This window comes from Xenopus tropicalis, chromosome 6 (assembly GCF_000004195.4).
Source record: "Xenopus tropicalis strain Nigerian chromosome 6, UCB_Xtro_10.0, whole genome shotgun sequence".
Classification (NCBI taxonomy): Eukaryota; Metazoa; Chordata; class Amphibia; order Anura; family Pipidae; genus Xenopus; species Xenopus tropicalis.
Window position 1 is genome coordinate 93,472,659 of NC_030682.2, and position 21,677 is coordinate 93,494,335.

General features: G+C 39.6%; 1 protein-coding gene across 2 annotated transcripts in view; it reads right to left on the minus strand.

Moving 5' to 3' along the window:
• The window catches only part of gmpr (guanosine monophosphate reductase), a 49,760-nt gene extending 28,083 nt beyond the window's left edge, over positions 1–21,677 (minus strand). The window contains exons 1-5 of one of the 2 annotated variants that reach the window (XM_012964242.2): positions 21,518–21,571; positions 21,188–21,243; positions 7,266–7,385; positions 6,385–6,468; positions 4,222–4,395 (exon numbers count right to left, since the gene is read on the minus strand). In XM_012964242.2, the coding sequence (XP_012819696.2) occupies positions 4,222–4,395; positions 6,385–6,468; positions 7,266–7,310 (303 nt within the window). In that variant the 5' untranslated portion in view covers positions 7,311–7,385; positions 21,188–21,243; positions 21,518–21,571. 2 annotated transcript variants of the gene reach the window in all.

The window sequence follows — 21,677 nt, forward strand, 5'->3', positions numbered from 1 at the left end:
AAGAGGGTGTGTGAAAGGGGACTGCAAAATTCTGCATTTAGATACATATGGTGGCATGTCTTTAAACTATTAAAAAAAACATGATTGCTAATAAGATTCTTACACTATATATTGTATTTATTTCAAACACAGGATTTATTTTGAATACAGTGATTTACTGTATGGTGATAAAATGATATTACACTACTTTTATATGTCCTTTATGTGATAGGTTCTTTGACTGATCCTTTTCCTGCATTCACATTTGAGAATGCAAAAGAGGTGCCATGCCATGTGAGGGTTATCAATTAAGGGAGGGGGGTATTCAAACCATACACATTTGGTCATTCATTTTAAAAGTACAAATACAGAGCTCTGGTGAGCAGTGCTAACTGAAACACTGATTGCAAGTTATTAACTCAGCTACCTAAAAGTTTTGTAAACATGCTGTGCAAGGACAAAAAAACAGTCCAATTGGTTTCTTTGATTCTTTAGGATCTGTTATCCAGAAAGCTCTGAATTATGGGAAGGCCATATGCGATTTAAGTAAATAGTTCAAATTTTTAGAAATTTTTTTTCTTTTTCTCTATAATGAAAAAGTAACTTATACTTGATCCCAACTAAGATATAAATAATCCTTATTGGAAAATAATTAATCCTTATTCGAATAAATCCTTTTGGTTTTTTTCTCCAGCCTGACTACCACAGCATCACTGGATTATCCCAGAACTTGCCCTCCCTTCATCAAGCAAATATTTTTTCCATGTTACATAAGGATAAGTATCTTTCTCTTTGTTTTCTTCAAATGTAAGTGATAGTTTTGTAAACTGAACTGTGAATGAAAAAAGATTATCTACCACCAAAAACTTCTGTTCCTCCACAGAAAAACAAAAGGTACATCTGAAGTGAAGAAATATTAAAACTTAAATCCGTTGCCAACCGTTCTTCCTTAATCTCTTTACCGAAATCATCCTATGGAAACATATCAAGACTTCAAGCAGCTGGAAGATGCTATGTTCTTGGTAGACGAAGCTTCTTCAACCACCTTGGGCCTAATTAGATTAACCAGACAACCAAAGTGTAGCATGCAGTGTCAGACTGGGGTGTGCAGGGACCATCGGTGCTGCCACCCCAAAGGCCCCCAGCTATTAACTGCCCAACTTCCCCCCAAGCGTGCATACCATATATTTAACTCTGCCGCGATTGGGGAGGAAGGCCAGATGGGGGGCATCAATGCTTTGGATTGGGTCTAGGTTGGCAGGGCCCACCAGGAGTGTTCCGCCGGCCCAGTCTGACCCCTGCAGCATGCTGTAGACCTCTCTCCTACAGACGCATTGCTCAGTCTATTAACATTCAGTTTCTAGTTTAGCATGTCTTTTGATTGTACACAGAAGGAACTTAGCTAGGGCTTAGCCAGATCCCTTAGGGCAGTGATCCCCAACCAGTGGCTTGTGATGTTGCTCACCAGTCCCTTGGATGTTGCTTCCAGTGGCCTCAAACCAGGTGCTTATTTTTGAATTTCTGGCATTTGGGCAAGTTTTGGTTACAGCCAGGTGTACTGACAAACAGAGCCTCATGTAGGCTTTCAGTCCACAGGGGGGCTCTCTAATCACCAACCAGTAACCCCAGGAACATTTTCCATGCTCATGTTGCTCTACAACTCTTTTTACTTTTGAATGGGGCTCTTGGGTAAAAAAGGTTGGGGATCCCTGCCTTAGGGTATCTGTGCACCTATCTGTGGGACAGCCACATTAATCAGACACTATTGTAGGACTATTCCCATGTTACATTACACTAAGAACTGAACAGAAGGAGTTAAAGGACAAGGAAAGTCAATTATTGGATCTGGTCGTAGTCTTAGTGCAGGAGCGATGCGTTGTGGGAATCCTCTTTACCCAGCTCAGCGTTTTTCTTCCTGTTTGGCTTCAGATCTTCTGAACAGGTAAAATATGGGGAGACTTAAGGGCACTATTGAGAGAACTGAAGGTATGCCTGCAGCTTGAGATTAACTCTTTATTAGCCTTTCCTTCTCCTTTAAGCACATAAAGAGGGAATTAAAATGTTAAATGCTTGGGAATTCCTGTCATAAGATTGTTATCAGAAAATAGATGGAGAATATATTCTTATAAAGTATATTTTCATAAATGTTGATTTGCCTTTGGAAGGACAGCTTGCTTTCTTGTGTGCTCACTGGGTTCTTAGCCAAGGCATGTTGATGTCTAGCAGGGTAGGCAATGTCAGTAAAATGGGAATAATTTTCCTTCCTAAAATGTATAATGATCAGAGGTATACTCACAGACCAAAAAAGCCCTGTTTAATGCAAGAAATAACAAAAACAATAATAATCTCCCAATTAAAATAATAGGCTAAAAGTATGCTCAGCACAAGCCCTATTTATTGAATTAATGTTGAACAGGGGTGTACTGCCCCTTTAAATATAAACAAAATGCTCTCCCTAATATCCAAACAGTCCCACAAAAAAAAAAAAAAGCAGATATTCATCACTTTTAAAGGGCTTCTTTTTCCCCGTAACATCTCGCATCTCTTCAATCATTGAAGAACAGAACTTTGCAAATGATTTCAAAATTTATCAACATTAAGGGTGTGTTTTATCAACTTTTTTTTCATGATTCAAGTTTTTTTGCACTAAAACTCCCAAAATTCAAATTATGGTTTAAAAACTCAAATAGACAGAGAGAGATTGCCAGCGCTCAGTTTGCCTTTAAAAATAATTTTTACAAAAAATGAGGTGTTAGTACCACACATTGGCCAAAATATGTAAGGTAACGTGCCACGTCACATATTTGGGCCAAAGTATGGTACTAACACCTTATTTTTTGAAAAAAAATTATATTCAAAGGCAAACTGAGCGCTGACAATCTCTCTCTTTCTTTTTGTGTACAATGAATGGCTTTTTATCATTTGTAGCAGCTGGTCAACTCCAGAATTAGGGTTAGACCGAGGGCTTTCTAGCAGCTGGTTTCGTTTTCAAAAACTCGAATGTCTGAGTGCAAAAAAAAACAAAAACTAGAACAGTGATCCCCAACCAATGGGTCATGAGCAACATGTTGCTCACCAACCCTCTTGGATGTTGCACCCAGTGGCCTCAAAGCAGTGGCTTATTTTTGAATTTCTGACTGACCTTTCTGTAGGCAAGTGTTGATTGCATAGAAACCCAGTGTAAAGCCAAACAGAGACTTCTATAAGTCCTACCAGTCCAAATAGGCTACCAAATAGCCAATTGTAGTTCTTATTTGTACCCCTAGGAAAGTTTTCCATGCTTGTGTTGCTCGCCAACACTTTTTCCATTTAAATGTGGTTCACGGGTATAAAAGGTTGGGGATCCCTGAACTAGAAGGAACAACTATGGCATCTAAAAGCTTGCATGTTTATTGTTTATACTGTATATAGAAGTCAATGGGAGTTGTTCTAGGCGAAGTCAAGCCATTTTTTCAATTTGAGATTTTCGAGTTTATCCCGAGTTTATAAACGCGCAAATTCAAGATATTCAAGTTTTTTATTTGAACAAGTTTTCCATATTAATAAATAAGCAAGCATTCCATTTTTTTTTTCAAATGCTTTTATTCAAATTAGAAAAAACCTCTTGAATTTACAAACTCGAAAATTGCTAAATAAGCCCATAAGTTATTACATATTGTGAAGGGTAAAGGGCCTTTTTTCTTGCAATCCCATGCAGTGTTTCTAGTTATATACCCGTACAGAAAACATGACAGTCTCATGTCATTGGATATGCTAGCTTGAAAATAAGAGCTCCAAAGCACCCCTATGTAAGTGCCAGGGGTGGGCCAAACCGACCGGACGCCCTAGGCAATCCGGTCAGCTACCTCGCCCCTGCACCGCTACTTCGCACCCCCGTGTGTTTTGACGCGCATGCGCAGTTCGAGCGCGGGGGTCGGGGGGGGGGGTCGCGGCGCACAATTCGAAGCGGCGCAACACAAAACTTAACTAGGGGTAGGCAGGAGAGGCTGCTGCCTGGCGCCGCCCAATCGTTGCGCCCTAGGCAGCTGCCTCTTCTGCCTACCCCTAGTTCCGGCCCTGGTAAGTGCCCCAATTCATTTTCAGTATTATGTGATATTGCTTGATTAACACTTTGTTTTAGACTGCTGATTTACTACACATGCTAGGCTGTGGCACACTGCTATGAAGAGTTAAAAACTCTTTTAAATTCTCTCATGTGGAATATTGGGAAGTGGGGAATTTGTTAAAATATAAATTACTTACCATGATGGTATGGTTTGGAAATTTTGCATGCACTGTTTTCACAAATTCTACAAAGTGTTCTGAGTATCCATTGGCAACATCCAAGCATATATATTTGATGAGTGGAATGCCTTCTAGAATACTGCAAAGCCTTTCCAGATCTGCTTGACCACTGCCAGAACTTACTGCTACATGCTATAAAATAGAAGAACAAGTTGAATATTAGTATTAGATTTTGTATTATTACATTTTATAATGGTTGCAGCTGACATTTTTAAGTAGTGAACAGTTAGGATTTAATGCTGCTCAATTCTAAGTGAGTGCAGTAGTTACTGACATGGTGCAACTAACCAACAATTAATGAAACAACATTTAAAAATATGTTGTCTTGGATAAAAAAATAAAGCTTTGAAGCCTGACAAGGTATTGCAACTTTTGTGTGCACCCATAACAACCAAAGTTAAGTCACCCATAGCAACCAAAGTTAATTAGAATTACATTTTTGAGCAAAGAACCCTTTTAAATATATGCAAACCAATAATTTAGATTATCAAAAATAAAACCAAAAAAACCTGAGAAGAATAAATCACTGGGGAATATCTTACTGGTAGCCTAGATCGTGGTCCTTGTGTTCTGAAACATGCAGTGCTATGTATCTCTAAATAAATCCAATACTGCTGGATTTTATTGTTTCATGATATATTACACTGGAAGTAGAGATTCCAAACCACTGTTTGAAGAGAATTGGAACACTTGAACACTGCAGTGGTTTCTAAGGCTTGATTGACCTAGAACACTTTTTTATTTACATATATGGGGTAAGGTATAAAATGTATTCTTTTAAACATTGCTTAATGATGTCATAAGCTATGATCAAAGGACAAGGACAACACTTCCGTCACATTACTTGTTTAAAATATTAAGATATTAGATGTCTCCTTGTTTCTCCATGACCTCCAAAATAAGGTAATTTAATTCCTCTGTTACTTCTAAAATGGGTATAAACTGTAAGGTGGTACATTACTCCTTACATATGCCATAATACCAGTTAGAAAGCATGACAAAATATGCAATTTTTAAAAAAAACTTAGGGATAACTGAAAATGATGATTTTAACTAATATTATCTTTTTTTTACTAATACTGAAAACAATTTACTAATACAGAAAATGATTATTTTAACTAAAATTTATTTTTATACTAATATAATTTAGTTAAGGGACAATACCAATTAAATAGAAAAATGTATACTAAATTTTAAACTCCACTTCCCAAGAACTGCATTCTATGAACAAAGCTCAAGTGCAACTGTAAACCATAATATCTACTTATATTTTTAGCTGGCTAAATAATCAACAGTAAACACATAGGACAAGTCAATGTGACTGACACTGGCCATGCTGCCATATAAGGCAGTTACTTAAGCTGGCCATACACGAACCGATAATATCTTCGTACGATAGTCGGTGCGTGTATGGCAATTCGGCGAGTCGACCGGTAATGCAGGAGGCTGCTGATATCGGTCGACTCGCCGATCGGCCAGGTCAAAAGATTTTGATCGGGCGCCATAGAAGGCGCCTGAGCAAAATCTGCCGTCAGGGCTGAATCGGCAGAAGGAGGTAGAAATCCTATTGTTTCTACCTCCTTATCTTCCATTTCAGCCCTGAAGGTTAGTGGCGGGTCTGACGATCTTTCGTGCGACCATCGGTCGCACGAAAGATCGCAGATCGCCACGTGTGTGGCCACCTTTACTGTTAGCTATTGTTCAATTGGCTTGAGACTCAACAGCTGTTATCAATATGGGAGAGGGATACCAGGCTAGAAGGAAAACTCCCAGGTGTTAGTGGGCCCTTATCGTAAAATTTGGCCTCCTATGCCTACACCTACCACTTGTCCCCATTTCTGAGTGAAAACAAACAGAAGAAATATAGGGAAGGACAGAAACAAGAATAGTACAATAAAGAAGGCGGGTGAAGAAGAGAAGACAAACAACTTGAAGCATGGTCTTATTGTCTAAGGTTATCTGGTGGGGCCCTGGCATCCCTGACACTGGATGTTATATTCCACTGGATGAAAAAATAGCACTAAATAAACCTAATGGCATGTACTATTTTACAAGGAACAATACTTTTATTACTGTACAGGAGACATAAGAACATGAAAATCTTGCTGCGAATATAGGTACCTCCAAGCATTCAGGGGAAGAAGATGCGAACTGCTTCCAGTCTTCCAATGTATAATGCTTATGTATTGCAGTGAACAGTGTATGCTAAAAGACAAGAGAGGCAACACAACATAAAAGGTTAACAATAAAAGTTTCTTTGAGAGCTTACTGTAAAAATCTAATTTTTCAAGCAATTTCAGCAGGTGTAATTCCAAAAACCAAGCAAATTATGCAGTATCAAATATGCTCATTTGAGATGTCAACTAAGCCCATGTCGTTAAGGTTATAATGATCAAATTCTTGAATTTTGTAAACCTAATTTCTGTTCGGCCAAAATGATTGGTGAAATAAGGAGTGGCTAATTATCACCTTAATGACACAAGGTAACATGGCATCTATGTCATTCCCACTTCCCAGAATAAGATTTTTAGCTTCAGAACAGTGCTTCCAACTTGTAGTGCGAGGTTCATCAGACCAGTTTTGGGCAATTTAGGCTCTACTGTCTACCAGTTCTGTAAATTGTTGTTGGATAGGCCAGTTTGATTGAAGATAAGTTTGTTCGTATGAAAATGATACTCTGACTATTGTCACAAAACATGCTCAAATATAGTATGCTCTGAAACACTCTTATCAGTAGTTAGCTCTGTTATCTCTAAAAGCAGAACAGGCAGAGGGGCCCAGTTGGCCAACACGCCCAGGGGCCACTTGTCACAAGGCTCAATGACTTCAACAGCAAAGAGAAAACATCTTATACAACATATTTTAAACAAAATGGATTCCATGTTTTTTTAATCCACATTGTCTATTAAGTTGCTGGTTGTACCCAGGAGCTTTACACTAAGAATTTTAAACATCTTGCTAAACATACCCCTAGTTATCATTTCAAACCCCTAATCACTCACCTTGCTCAGTACTTTTGCCATTTCAAACGTGCCAACGGTATCCATATTAGCAGCAATGATAGGTATGCCAGTATAGGTCTGCTTGGAGTTCCGGAATGTGAAGGTACGTACCAGATCTACCTATGAGTCAAACATAGACAATCTAAGAGGCATAACAGCAAATCATTTGTGTTCATTTGTTTTTTTGCATTTACATAAGGCAGGACATTACAAAAAAAAAATATGGTACCACAAAAAAGAAATCCAGCCCAGGACTTTGGAAATCTGCCGAAAAAATTGTAAGTCCACAGTCAAACTTTCAGAAAGGCACGCTTGCCTGTTAACAATACGACCAATTCTAAACTGTGTCAACAGCTTGTCCATTGGTAAAACTATAAATCCTTCATTTGTTATTATTATTAAGCATGCCTTAGATTCTATGATAAAGCTAGAAAATGTGCCAAAATTTGTCCATACAGCAATCCAATTGGAGGGAACTTGGTCAGATGAAAATTTGGTCTGAGGATGCAATGGAGATGTGGCAGAACAAAGGTGTCATTTACTATAAGGAAACTGCAATGTACAGACCCAATACACCATTTTTTATACTTTGCACATTGCCCCATGATTACCCCATCAATACATCACTGCCTTCTGTATTTATAAGCATTGGGATGGGGAGAGGCACACAACATCCCCCTCTTGCAGTGATGGACATAGGCCATACTGGGGCCCTGTCTTTACTCTGCTTATCCTGGTGCAGGTGTTAAGGACAAGGTTAACCTGCACTACTGATGCTGCACTTTCCACCATATTACTTATCTGGTGCAAGGTGCCAAGCGCATCCATTCCCCAGGCAAAATTGCTCTGTGCATGAGCACTAAGTGGTGCAATTCTTCGCAGTTTAGTGTTCTTGCACTTCTGCCCAGGGGCATAATTTAGTGTGTTCCATTTGTAAGTAAATACTGGAAAAATATTCTCTGCATTAATAAAAAACTTTGACATTCTGACAAATATTGAAGGTTGAAAAAATTATGGGTAACATTTCTATGGAAAACCCCATGTTTTGCTACAAATAAAGGAATATATTGTGTCCGGCAGGAAAAAAAACAAAAAAGGATCAAAGGACAAAAAGAAATGCTGCACACAATGCAGTAATAATTTTTGACCACATCCATTTTTACAAACACACTCCCAAAATGCCACTCCCATTTTACAAAATTGGGCAGGTTATTTAAAGTTTGAACACATTTCTGGGGGTTTTGGGGTCGTTTTATGTGTCATTACAGTATTGCTAAAAAACGTGAAATTGTCCTTTAGGCTGATGTCAGACGAGATGTAGGGCGGATATTTTCGACACGCGGAAAATCGCTTGTTGAAAATACTGCCCTACGCCTCCTACATGTGCCTGCTCCTGAATGAATGAGATACGCTCGGGTGCAGGCACATGTAGCCGAAATACGCATAAAAACACGAGAGAATGCAAAGTCTCACGTTTTTATGCTTATTTCGGCTACATGTGCCTGCACCAGAGTGTATTCCATTCATTCGGGTGCAGGCACATGTAGGAGGCGTAGGGTGGTATTTTCAGCAAGCGCTTTTCTGCTTGCCGAAAATATCCACCCTACGTCTTGTCTGACATCAGCCTAAGGCTGATGCCACACCAGGCGTAGGGCTGATTTTTTCGGCAAGCGGAAAAACGCTTGCCGAAAATTCAGCCCTACGCCTGCTACTTGTGCCTGCACCCGAATGAATGGGATACGCTCGGGTGAAGGCACAAGTAGCCGATATACGCAAGAAAACGCGAGACTTTGCATTCTCTCGCGTTTTCGTGCGTATATCGGCTACATGTGCCTGCACCCGAGCGTATTCCATTCATTCGGGTGCAGGCACAAGTAGCAGGCGTAGGGCTGAATTTTCGGCAAGCGTTTTTCCGCTTGCCGAAAAAATCAGCCCTACGCCTGGTGTGGCATCAGCCTTAAGCTTCAAGTCTCAGTTCCCCCAAGAGACTTATTTAGCTTATTAGTTAGAATTGTATCTAAGTGCAGGTGTAGCTTGTTAACTTTTCTGGGCTCTCTGCCAAAAGCTACTTTTTAAATTAAGTTTAAAAAACATTATATCTTTTTTAGCATTCAGTGCAGGAGATCAAAGGGAAATTAGGGATTTTTTAGAAAGAATAGGGCACTGTGGCCTGTGCTGGCAAAATCGGAACTGCCCTGTGAAAATCATGACAGTTGGGAGGTATGAGAATGTAAAAGATCATTTAAGGGAAACCAGTAAAAGGCACCATGCTTAAAGTTATTGTTCACCTTAAAATTAACTTTTAGTTTAATGTAAAAAGAGATATTCTCAGACAAATTGCATTTGCTATTAATTTTTTATTATTCGTGTTTTTTTTTATTATTTAGCTTCTTTTTCAACACTCCAGTTTGAAATTTCAGCACCTATCTGGTTGTAGGGTCTTAATTACCCAAGCAACCAGGCAGTGGTTTGAATGAGACATTGGTATACGAATAGGAGGGGGCCCTGGATAGAAAGATACTGTAAGTAATAAAATGTAACAATAGCAAATAATTCAAAAACTATAAAAAAAAAAAAAGAAATAAGAAGGTGAACTACCCCTAAGCCATGTCTGTTGTTGTTCCATCCAAGGAGATGCGCAACACCCCAATAATGGTGTTAATATCCATCTACAAAACTATGCAACATGCAATACTGTCTTTATATCCTGTATGCTTAAGCACCATTGTTGTAAAGTTAATGTTGGACAAATCATAATTTGTTAACGTACAAATTAAGGAACAAATAAATATTAAGAATGTTAAAGGGGTTGTTCACCTTTTAATATGATGCTGAGAGTGATATTCTTAGACAATTTGCAACTGGTCTTCATTTTTTATTATTTGTGGTTTTTAACTTTTTGTTCAGCAGCACCCAGTTAGAAATTTCAGCCGCTTTTCTGGTTACTAGGGTCCAAATTACCCTAATAACCAGGCAGTGGTTTGAATAAGAGACTGATATATGAATAGAAGAGGGCCTACAATAAATTGTAGCCTTGCAAAGCAAGGCTGGGGTCAGTGATCCCCATTTAAAAGCTGCAAAAGGTCCAAAAACGCCAATAAATGAAAAAATAAAAAACAAATGAAAAGTTGCTTTAAAATGGCTATTATGAACACCAACTGACATGTAATGCGTTTAATTAACACATATGTATTCATAATCAGCTGTAGTGAAATTTTTGGAAAATAAAGAAAAGTTGGGGAAAAGAATGGCCATTCTATAACATACTAAAAATGTTGCGCCTCTTTAATCTATGTAAATATGATGTTACACAGTTATAGGCTGATGTCCCACACAGAGGTTAGCCATCTGTGATAGATCTCTGCTCCTGTGGGCAACTAATCACTTCTAAATGCCTTTCCTCTGTCAACAAAGGGAATCACCGGTTAAAAGGCCTACACATCGCTTCACTTTTCTGAAGTTGCCTGCAGGAGGAAACTTTGTGAAACTTTGGAAACTTTCCACTGGTTATTGCCTTTGTTGTAGGTTTTCTTCTATTAACACAACTGTCATACATTCTAATATAGAACTGCCTATTTTAATCTAACCACTTAGATGCTCATATGTAGCAAGCCTCATTAAAACTCTAGGGCAGCCAAATATAGTTTTCACTGCCTGATGTATACATTTAGAAATTTGGCTACGTAAACCGTGAGACTTTTAAGGAAGTAAATGAACTCCAAAAATACCAAACACTTTATATGCTCCATAATCAAATCCCTTTAATTCAAACAATACACTTAGATTAGATAATTTGGATGTTCAGTAACAAGAAACTATATTCTGGCTTTTTTTCCATTGTCAATGGGATAAAACCTTTTTCTAAAAAATCTAACAAGCTTGTTGAGCCAAAGCACTGAACACAGGGATGCACTAAATCCACTATTTTGCAGCACTGAATCCAGTACAAAAGATATGGCTGAATGCCGAGACCCCAGATTTGTATATGCAAACCCAATTCTTCACCATTTAAAATAGTGTAAATGTATAAAATTGTGTAATTAATATGTAGCCAAGTGTAAAATTATTTTTAAAAACCCTTTTTACACACCTTCCACTCTTCTTTCTTCTAACATTTGTACTGTAGGTCAGTCCTAATCCTATTTTAGTTTTCCAAGCACATTAAAATTAATTAGTCAGGACAATGGACTCAGCCTTAAGGGCTTAAGGGCCACCATTTTGTTATGGTCTGCATGTTCCCCCAGAGATCACCTGACAGGATATAATGCAGCTCTAGCTGTAACAGGAAGTAACGTGGAAGAAGACAGAACTCTGTCCATTCATTGGCTGATATGGCCTAGCATGTATGTGTGCCTTGGCTTGTTTGTGTGCACTGTGAATGCTATGATCCCAAGGGGTGGTACTTAAAATGGCAATTTTCTATTTATGATTACCCAGTGGCACATACTACTAAAAAAGTATATTTTTATGAAAATGGTTTATATAGATGAAGCAGGGTTTTACAATATATTTTTATAGAGACCTACACTGTTTAGGGGCCTACTTTTACTTTACTTTTTCAGGACAACCTAAGCTTTTAAAATTCCAATGTGTAATTCCAATTCTGTAACAAGATATAGGCTTCTAAATGTCTAGAACACCAGAACAAAAAATTTTTTATGCATGAAAATACAACTGATTTGGAAAGTCCCATGTCTCCTGAATGTGCCAATACCAAATATAAATAGTTTTATGGAGATTTCTCACTTGTATAGGTCAAAAACCCCCTGCAGTACACTACCAAATTTCCAAAGAACTGCTCCAGAAAGCTGTATACTTTAGATTTTAAGGACAAAAATCCCAGAAAATTATACATTTTTAGAAAGAACAGATTCTGTGGAATCCAGAATAGGTAGAACTGTCTGTTTACTCCAAACTACCAAGTTGCAATGCTTTCCTAAATTTATTGGTTTTTATCAAAATTTGTGAAATGTTTTAAAAATCGCTTCAAAGCTTCCAGTCTATAGTATCTTAACTCCTACAGGTTATAAAGTAACCAAATAAAACACCCTAAATATGAATGCCAGGGGTCCACTGAACAGTTTGATGCCCAATATGTATAGGTTTACCTAAGTATGTGGCATGTAGGGGCCCCAATGTGAACATACCCCATATGATCTATCATTTCTGTCATTTCAGCTCCTGCAAAATAAACATTTACATCATTATATGTGGGATAAAGCTAGTAAAAAGTACATTCACCCCAGAAAGTCATATATTTTTGGAAAGTACACATTCCCCCAAATCTAAAATGGGTACCCATATCTTTCTACTCCAAAGTACCAAGCCGCAAAGTTTTCCTTTGAAGATTTTTATGGCATTTCCAAAAATCACCTCAAAACTTCCACTATGCAGCATCTTATTTTCTACAGGTCATTAGGTACCAAGTTAAAACACCCTGAATTTGAACCCCAGACGTCTACTGAAAAGTTTGATGCCCACTGTACATAGGTTTATCAAAGCACATGGCACTTAGAGACCCCCCAAATATACCTTGTGCACACTAATTTCATGGCTTATCTTTACCTAATTCATAAACACGTGGCAGTTTTATGAGGGGTAAAAGCTGCAGAAATGTAGGGTGACCCCTAAAAACCCTATATTCTGACAAATCTGACATGGGTAAAGAGTCCTTTCTACACCAAAGTACCAATCTACAAAACTTTCCTAAAGTTATTGCAAAATTGCATAAAAATGTTGCAGTTTGCCGCATTTATCTCACACAATTTCTTGCATACAAAGGCAAATCACCCCAAATAGGAACACCTAAGGTCTACTGAACAGTTTGATGCCCAATATGCATAGATATACCAAAGTCTGTGGTGTGTACTGAACCCAAAATTAAAATAGCGCATAAGAATTTCTCACTTTTGCACACAGAGCCCCCTGACAGCGTATTATGTGCCGTAACCCCCCCCCCCTAACTATACAGAGACCCTCAGAAAACCATATATTTTTGGAAAGTACACATTCTGATGAATTCAAAATCGGTAAAGTTATTTTTGTACAGCAAAGTTACACCTGGCAAAGTTATGCTAAAATCAGAACAGGAACACTAATATAGGGATAAAAATGCAATAAAACCACAAAAATTGTGCAAATCAAGGAAACAACAAAATAAGTCACATGACAGCATAATTAGTGGTCAGAATATCTGATCCAATAATCACGCTGTTTTTTAGGGAAAAAAAAAAAAAAAAAAAAACAATTAAAATGAAAAAAAAATTTTTTGTGAGTTTGTGTATACATGTGCACATGTAAAAGTTGTGTGACAGTGTGTATATGAGTGTGCAAAGTGGAAAAAAAAAACAACCTGTGCTAAATTGTGTGTTGTATGTGTGTGTAAATGTATGTAAGTGTGTGTAAAAGTGTGTATAAATGAAAATAAAATCGCACTTACCTCTCCTGAAGATCAGATCGCTTGCCTGTCCTCCATGCTGCAGTCCTCGGGAGGAAGTAGGTAGGAGGCGTCGCTGGGTGGGGAAGGAGAAAGCAATACAAGCAGCAGACACGATGCGATCGCGTCTGCTGCTTGTAGGACGGTCCTGCGACAATCTCATCACAGGACCGACCCCCCCAACCTCCTCGGCTCGTTGCCGAAGGGGTTGGGGGCACATCTGTCTCTCCGACGGTGCATAGAGAATTGCTTAGGTACCAATAACGTAGGTACTACGTTGTTCGCACTTAATAGAGCTTCTCCAGCAGAATCCTGCATTGAAATATGTTTTTCAAAAACAAAGCAGACTTTTTTTATATTTTATTTTAAAATTTCACATGGGGCTAGCCATATTCTTCATTTTCCTGGGTGCCACAGTCATGTGACCTGTGCTCTGATAAACTTCAGTCACACTTTACTGCTGAGCAGCAAATTGAAGTGAAATCACCGGCCTCGCAGCAGACGATCAGAGAAAATGGAAAGGTAGCAAGATAGCAGCTCACACTAGATATCAGAATATCACTCAATATTAAGAAATCCAAGTCCGGCTTGTGACACCTTTAGTTACATGGGAGTAGGAGAATTTCCTTCTGAAAGGTCAGACTCAGGCACAATGCACTGAGAGGGCGCCTGCACACCAGGATTACAACAAAAAAAATACATTTGTTGGTTCAAGAATACAATTTTAAATGGCAGAGTGAATTATTTGCTATGTAAACAGTGTTAAAAGTTAAAAGTATACCATAAATATCAAGACAGTATCCCTTTAAAGGGGAACTCTAGCTTCCAAACATTAGTTAAAGAGCCCCACACACCACAGAAACCCCCAGTATACCTATCACTGTTACTTTAAAAAGTATGAATAAGTAATAAGTACTATTTTATATGCTCAAATCCAGCTGCAAAACAGTTTCTGCATTATTTGAAATCCTGGCATGGAAGGAGGGACTAAAACATTGATGTTACAAATTGTAATAACTTATCTACAGCTTACAGACACTGTGACATTTCTTTCCTTATTGCCATCATAAATGCAGGGAATTGTGGGGTTTGGAAGATGCAGACTGAAGGCTAAGGACAGTGGACTATTGTTACATATTTTTGAGTTTTAAAGTAGTCAGCCAGATCAGAAGGAGAACAGGGAACCAGGTTTAGGTAACTGTTCCAAACCATATTATTACATTAAAAGTCATGATAAGGCGAGGTAGGCAATATATGATTGACAGTTGGGAATTTTAGCTAGTTTTATAATGGGTATGGATGTATGAAAAAGAAATTTCATACTTTATTTTTGCCTGGGTGACAGGTCCGCTTTAAACTATAAGGTTTACCAGGCCAGGGATTTCTAAATAATTAAACATTTTCGAGATGCATAACATATAGAGCCACTTTATGAAAATAAGTGTGAGGTGTTTGTCTACCTATACTTGTGTGGAATATATCTCTGCATGTTAATATGCACTGATTCCTGAATCATTCAATTGAATATGAGAATAATGACATTATCAGTAGTGAGTACCAAAAGCAACTTTAATTTAGCACAAATATAGGGGTGGCTCTACTGCTACTTGCCATAATTTATCAACATGCAACACATTACATCCTGACATTGCACGCATGTTGAGGGGGATGCGACTTAACATACATGCAATTGTGCTGAAAGAAAATGAGTAAAAAGTGTGCTCATTGGCAGCTGCATCCAAATATTTAACTTAGCACATTGCACTGCTTTCGTAAATGAGACCTTATGTCAGTAAAATAGTGTCTACTGTGTGTATGTGTATGCTACTGTGTTTGCATTAGTCAATCTACTGGTTTGTGCTGGGTACAGTATAATAATATGTCTATGTTCTGTAGCATGCATGGAATAAATATAGGTGTGTGCCTGTATGTTCATGTGTTTGTGTAAGAGAATATCTGGGTAGAAATGTATAAAGTGAAAACAGGAAAAAGCTGTTTGAGTGAAGTAAAAATACATAACAACATAAAAACAGTAAATGTTACGGAGGGAGAAATGTTTTACATTTGTGCTGATTGGTGCCTTAGGGCTCTGGCACACGGGGAGATTAGTCGCCCGCGGCAAAACTCCCTGTTCGCGAGCGACTAATCTCCCCGAGTTGCCTACCCCTGCCATCCCACCGGCGAACATGTAAGTCGCCGACGGGATGACAGACGTGGCGGCGCGATTTCGCGCAAATCGCCGAAAAAGACTCGCGAGTCCAACCTGGCCCAAGAAAAGTCACCATACTGAAGCTTGAATGAATCCGAACGCTACGAAAAAATCATTTTGTGCAACTTTCGGAATGGCTACGAAAAAGGTGCGACTTTTTGCGCAAGTTTTAACGCTACGAAAAAATCGCCAGATTTTGCGCAACATTCGGATGGCAACGAAAAAGTCGCGATAATTTTCCGAAAAAAACGCCAAATACCGATCATTACGAAAAAAACGCAATCGGACGCATTCGGCCGGTTCGTGAGTAAGTAAATGGGCCCCTTAGCGTATGGCCTATATTTTCGGCAAGCCAAAAATCGTTTGCTGAAAATAGCGCCATACGCTCCTACCTGTGCCTGCACCCGAATGAATGGAATACACTAGAGTGCAGGCACATGTAGCAGATATCCGCCGTAGATATGAAGTCTTGCGTTTTTTGGTGGATATTGGCTACATGTGCCTGCACCCGAGTGTATTTCATTCATTCCGGTGCAGGCACAAGGTAGGGTAAATGTACAGCAGCAGGGCGTATTCTCAGCAAGCGTTTTTCGGCTTGCCGAGAATACGCCCGTGTGGCATCAGCCTAACAGGTGCACTCCTGTGGTGTCGATATATTTGAAAATTGTAGCATTTCAACCAACAGTACAGTGACTTCTTTCCAGAACTGGGCTACTGCTGGACATTCCCAGGCCATAAGTAGAAAGTCTGCCCCTTCAGCCTTACATCTATGGCACACAGATCATGGGTTGCGCTACATGACTTTCTGCTTAGTAGGTGTAATATACAACTGGTTAGCCAATTAAACACAATATGTTTATCTTTTGTAGAGATATGAAAATAATAGGCTCTGTTAGTAGCCTCCTCCCAATATTAATTGTTTAAGGCTAGTGCCACATGGGGCTGATTCTCAGCGTGTATAAAAAAAACCCAGGCAGAGAACCAGTTCCTTCACTGACATTAGCCTTCTTACTTGCCTGCACCTGGAAGCATTGTCCTCACATGGATGCAGACAGATATCAGTCAAAAAAACGCAAGACTGCATTTCCAGTGGCTTGTGAGCAACATATTGCTCACTATCCCCTTTAATGTTGCTCCCAGAGGCCACAAAGAAGGTGCCTATTTTTTAAATTTTTGTAATTTTTAAATTTTGGCAAGTTTTGGAATGACAGAGACACAGTTTCACTCAATGGAGAGTCTCTTGCAGGCCAGCAGTCCACATGGGACTGCCAAATAGCCAATCCAATTTATTATTTGCCATCGCCAAATACTTTATTTCATGTTTGTGTAGCTCATCAACACTTTTTACATCTGAGTGTGGCTGAAGATCGTTGTATAGGGGAGGTGTGTAAGTGCCTCCCATGAGCCCACCAGAATGGCCTGTAGAGCTGTGTTGGTTATATGGATCCAAATCGAACCATCATCTGATATAATGTGGTTGGGCTGCAAGGTAATACATAAATAGGTCTGGGAGTATTGATGTGTTTTGAAACTCAAAAAAAGCAGGGAATGTATAGCATTTTAAAAACGCTTTCCCCACAGTGGCAGTGGGAGCTTGGACCAAACATATAGGGTGTTATTTAAAGATGTCATAATCGGGTCTAACTTTTGGAATATGGAGACCAGTGGTCTGTGTGTATCTGAATTCCAAGATATCTGAATACCTAAACCATCATAAGGAGGGTGGTGCTGGGTCTATTCTAATCAGAGAGGATTTATCCCAGTTTACTAGAAGCCCAAAGTATTTTCCAAAGTGTGTTATAATTTCAGCTAGGGCTATTTTAAGAAGATTAGCTGGTTAAAAGGGCATTGATACCAGTCGTCCGAGAGGCTGTCCAGTCCCGGAGTTTTCCTAAAGGCAAGGCAGTTGATGGTTTGTCCAACCTCTTGCTTAGTGAGACTAAGAGGTCTCTTTGTTCTGGCAAGAGCTGGGGTAATATATCTATATATGGGACTGACTAGAATGTGTGGGAAGTATACAGTGCTTTGTAGTGTGCTAGCTATAGCCTCGTTGTGCATTGAGTGCCATCTGGGGCCATTATAGACCTGATTGCAGAAGAGGGGGGGTTGAGTTTTTGGGAGCTATGCCAAGGTCCTGCTGTTCCTATTCCCCATTTCAAAAGACACGCTGGGCGGAATATAGGAGTGCTTTCCGAGTGAGTAGTGTTTTTTTTTCTGTTTAACCTATTTTGCACCTGTGCCGTTGCACTGTGTATTTGGGGGGTGGCCTCCTACTTCTTTTTTTGCCACCTCTACTTTTTTCCTTGAGCTTTTTTCTGCCTGTTGATCACTAATCAGTAACACTAATATATCAATATTACTAATTAGTATGTCTCTTTAGGGCTCTGACACACGGGGAGATAAGTCGCCCGCGTCAAATCTCCCTGATCGCGGGCGACTAATCTCCCCGAAATGCCATCCCACAGGCGAAAATGTAAATCGCCGGTGGGAGGCATACACAGCGGCGCAATTTCCCTGAAATCGCTGAAGTTGCCTTGAGAGGAAACTTCCGCAATTTCAGGAAAATCGCGCCAGCGCGTATGCCATCCCACCAGCGATTTACATTTTCGCCGGTGGGATGGCATTTCGGGGACTGTGTTTTGCCTGGATATCTACCATACCAACAAATTAATCTGCAATCATTCAAAAATATTTGACCATGTTTTTATTTTATATAATTATTGGTCTGGGGAAGTGCAGCTAAGTGACATAAGGATCTGTTCATAACAGACGTGTATTTTTCTTTCCTCTCCCGCAGGAAGAAACAATGTGATCACTAATAGATTACAATAAAGCTGAAAAAGTGAACCAATGTGCCCTCATGGCTTTAGAAAATAAGTTGCTTTCATGTACTGCTAGGAAAACAGAATGTGGTGCAGACATTAACAGTGACTCAGAGCCATCCATTAATGTGTTCAGCACAGGGAGCAGCCGCAGCCTGCAATGCAGTGGGATTTTACAGCTTCAGTGCTGGATGAGTTACTCCAGTAAAATGAATGGATCAATAAGGAACTTCCATGACGTAAGACTCTGAATCATCTAAGTGTAGAAAAAAAGAAATCAAGAGTAAAGCCTTGATGGATGTGATACTGCAGCTCTCAGAAAGCTTCAATGAGAAATGGGAACACCCACTTGCTGTAATGAGTACACATTCCTCTGCCTGGGCTACTGCTAATGCAGCAAGAGCAAGGTGACTTCCAACTGTAACCCAATACTGTGAGAGATGGACGCTAGCGCGTGATGTGGAAATGGCACTGTACAATCCCTATGGCTAGGACTAAAATCCCCTTTAGTATTTGGGACAAAGACTTTTAGTTGTTGAAATGTATATGTTACTGAATATTACTGAATGTTACTTATATGCATGGTAAGGGCTTGCTTATGTCGGTGGGAAAGGGTGGGGATTCACACATAACAGTACATGGATGACCTATATGCAAGCACCATGCTCTTATGTTAAGAGATTATGTGGACGGAAGCTATTGCAGATGAGAAATTCACACTTCTGATGTACACCTTCCTAAGTATAACATTTATAGCATTTAAAAAAGCAGAATAGCATAACTATGGATCAATTCTTCAAACCATGGCACAAAATGCATTTTAAACTAACTATTACAAAAGGGCTGTTGTTTGGCCAGTACCATTATTATACATATCCATATTTGTAATGTAAACAACAAATATGACATCATAATGTACATCACTCAGCACATGTCGCACAATTACCAGGTGACTTTAGTACACAAAGACAGACTGCAGCATAAAACAGGTCTGAATTACTGGCCTATATCAGGAATGTCAAATACTGCAAACCTGTACTCACTGGCTGACTTATGAGAGTCACTGAGAGTTGTAGTTCAGCTGTAAGTGTAAGGGCAAATCTGGACATTAATCTATGACTGTATCCCCACGTTTGCCATACTTAGTGATGCCATGATAAGTATTCTCCACTGCTGGCTTCATACTACCCAGCTCTGACTAAATCCACTTTAAACCAGACACAACAGTTGTTCCCTTACAACTCAAGGTGAAAACACAGTACAAGTTGAGGTTAGAGAGAGCCAGCCTCCCTCTGCCAGCCTGTGCTCCATTACACACAAGCATATTCCCCTGCAAGAAAGTGGCAATGCCCATATCTGTGAAATGTACATTGTTACTGTGTTGGGGGTGTATTTATGTATATGTTTCCTAGTTGCATCTGCCCTAGTAGAGCTACATTTATTGACTAAAATAAATGTACAGTATTGAATAGTTTAATCTTCACAGTTTTATTTAATATGTAAAGTAACTGTTTTATTGCTTGCTCTGCAGACATACAATAAAAATGTATATATCCCAGGCAGCCATTAACCAATGCCTCTCAGTGGCAAAACCTTGAACAATATGTCTATTAAGTGGGCAATACAAACACAATGTTTTTATAGAAAGTCTCCCAGATGTGTGGTTAATTGTTTATTCAACTGTGAGACACACTTGTGAAGTGTGGGTCAGGAAAAACTCAGTCCACACCTGACCCTAAGATGCAAAACCTTTACTGACACCCAACCATAACCCACAAATTGTTGCCATTGTAAGACCTGCACCCAACCCATACCTGCATTTTTTCCCTCTATACGCTACTTTTGCATGGGCCTCTGGTTCCAAGACAGAAAATCCCTGAGAGCACAGGAAGAATGTCCTCTCCCACTGTGACCCGCACCCAACCTGAACCCACAATGGTCACCCAAACTTCAACCCAAATCTGTTTGACCTGACCACATATATATTCATGTTCAACTGAGTAAGTTCCAATATCTGCCAGTATCAGTGCAGGAACAAGGGTAGGTAGAAGAGGAATATGCGTCCTCTGCTTGTGTTCCCCTTTTTGGGGAATGTTTTGGCCCTTATGAATGGTCACGGAGCGCACCCATGCGAGGGGTGTATGTGCTCTTGGAAGGGGAAAGTACTGAGCAGGGCACTTGCATTGGACGCCCTGAAGATTATCCCAGCCCAGGTGAGTATTTATATTTAAAAGCTGTATGTTTTTTGTATACAATCATCTGATGTACAATGATATGAAATATGTTGATGTTTTATAAACATACCTTACTGACAATCGGTGCCTTTAAAGGCAAACTAACCTTGTAAGCCTCTGAGAGAGTTCACAGGCAGTTAATGATCAGTGGCCCCTGTGCATTGTAGGAAGGCTGGAATTCTCATAAAGGAAAAAGTAATGGAGCTCATGGATGTCCATACCTGCTACCTTCTAGCTGCTGACATCCCTGGGCTGTACCATGCTGAGAGCTGCAGTTCTGTAACAGGAGGAGGGCAGCAGCAGGTTGGACACAATGAATTGCTACAGAATAAGAAACACCGTACATAATGTGGGCCCTGGGTAAATGCCCTTTGTGCCCTATCCAATAACCGGCCCTGCTTGCACTAGTGTGTGATAGGAACTGCCCTAGTGGTCACTGTCCTGTTGTCACAAGTAGCAGCCCATCACTACCTGGCAGATCTATGAAATAAAGATCAAGTTTGCAATGGAAGCAGCAGGAATGATTGTAGATAACATATAATGGCACTTACCTCCGCCCGGCTTTTCAGGCTGCTTCGTTTGGGTCTAAGCAGAACATCTTTAAAGTCCAGTTTAATATCTGCATCCACCCTGGGCATGGTGCTATAGCAGCTAGGAGGCCAATGCCTTTGCAGTAGGTTTAGTTCTTAGGCAGCCGATCCGAAGGCTCAC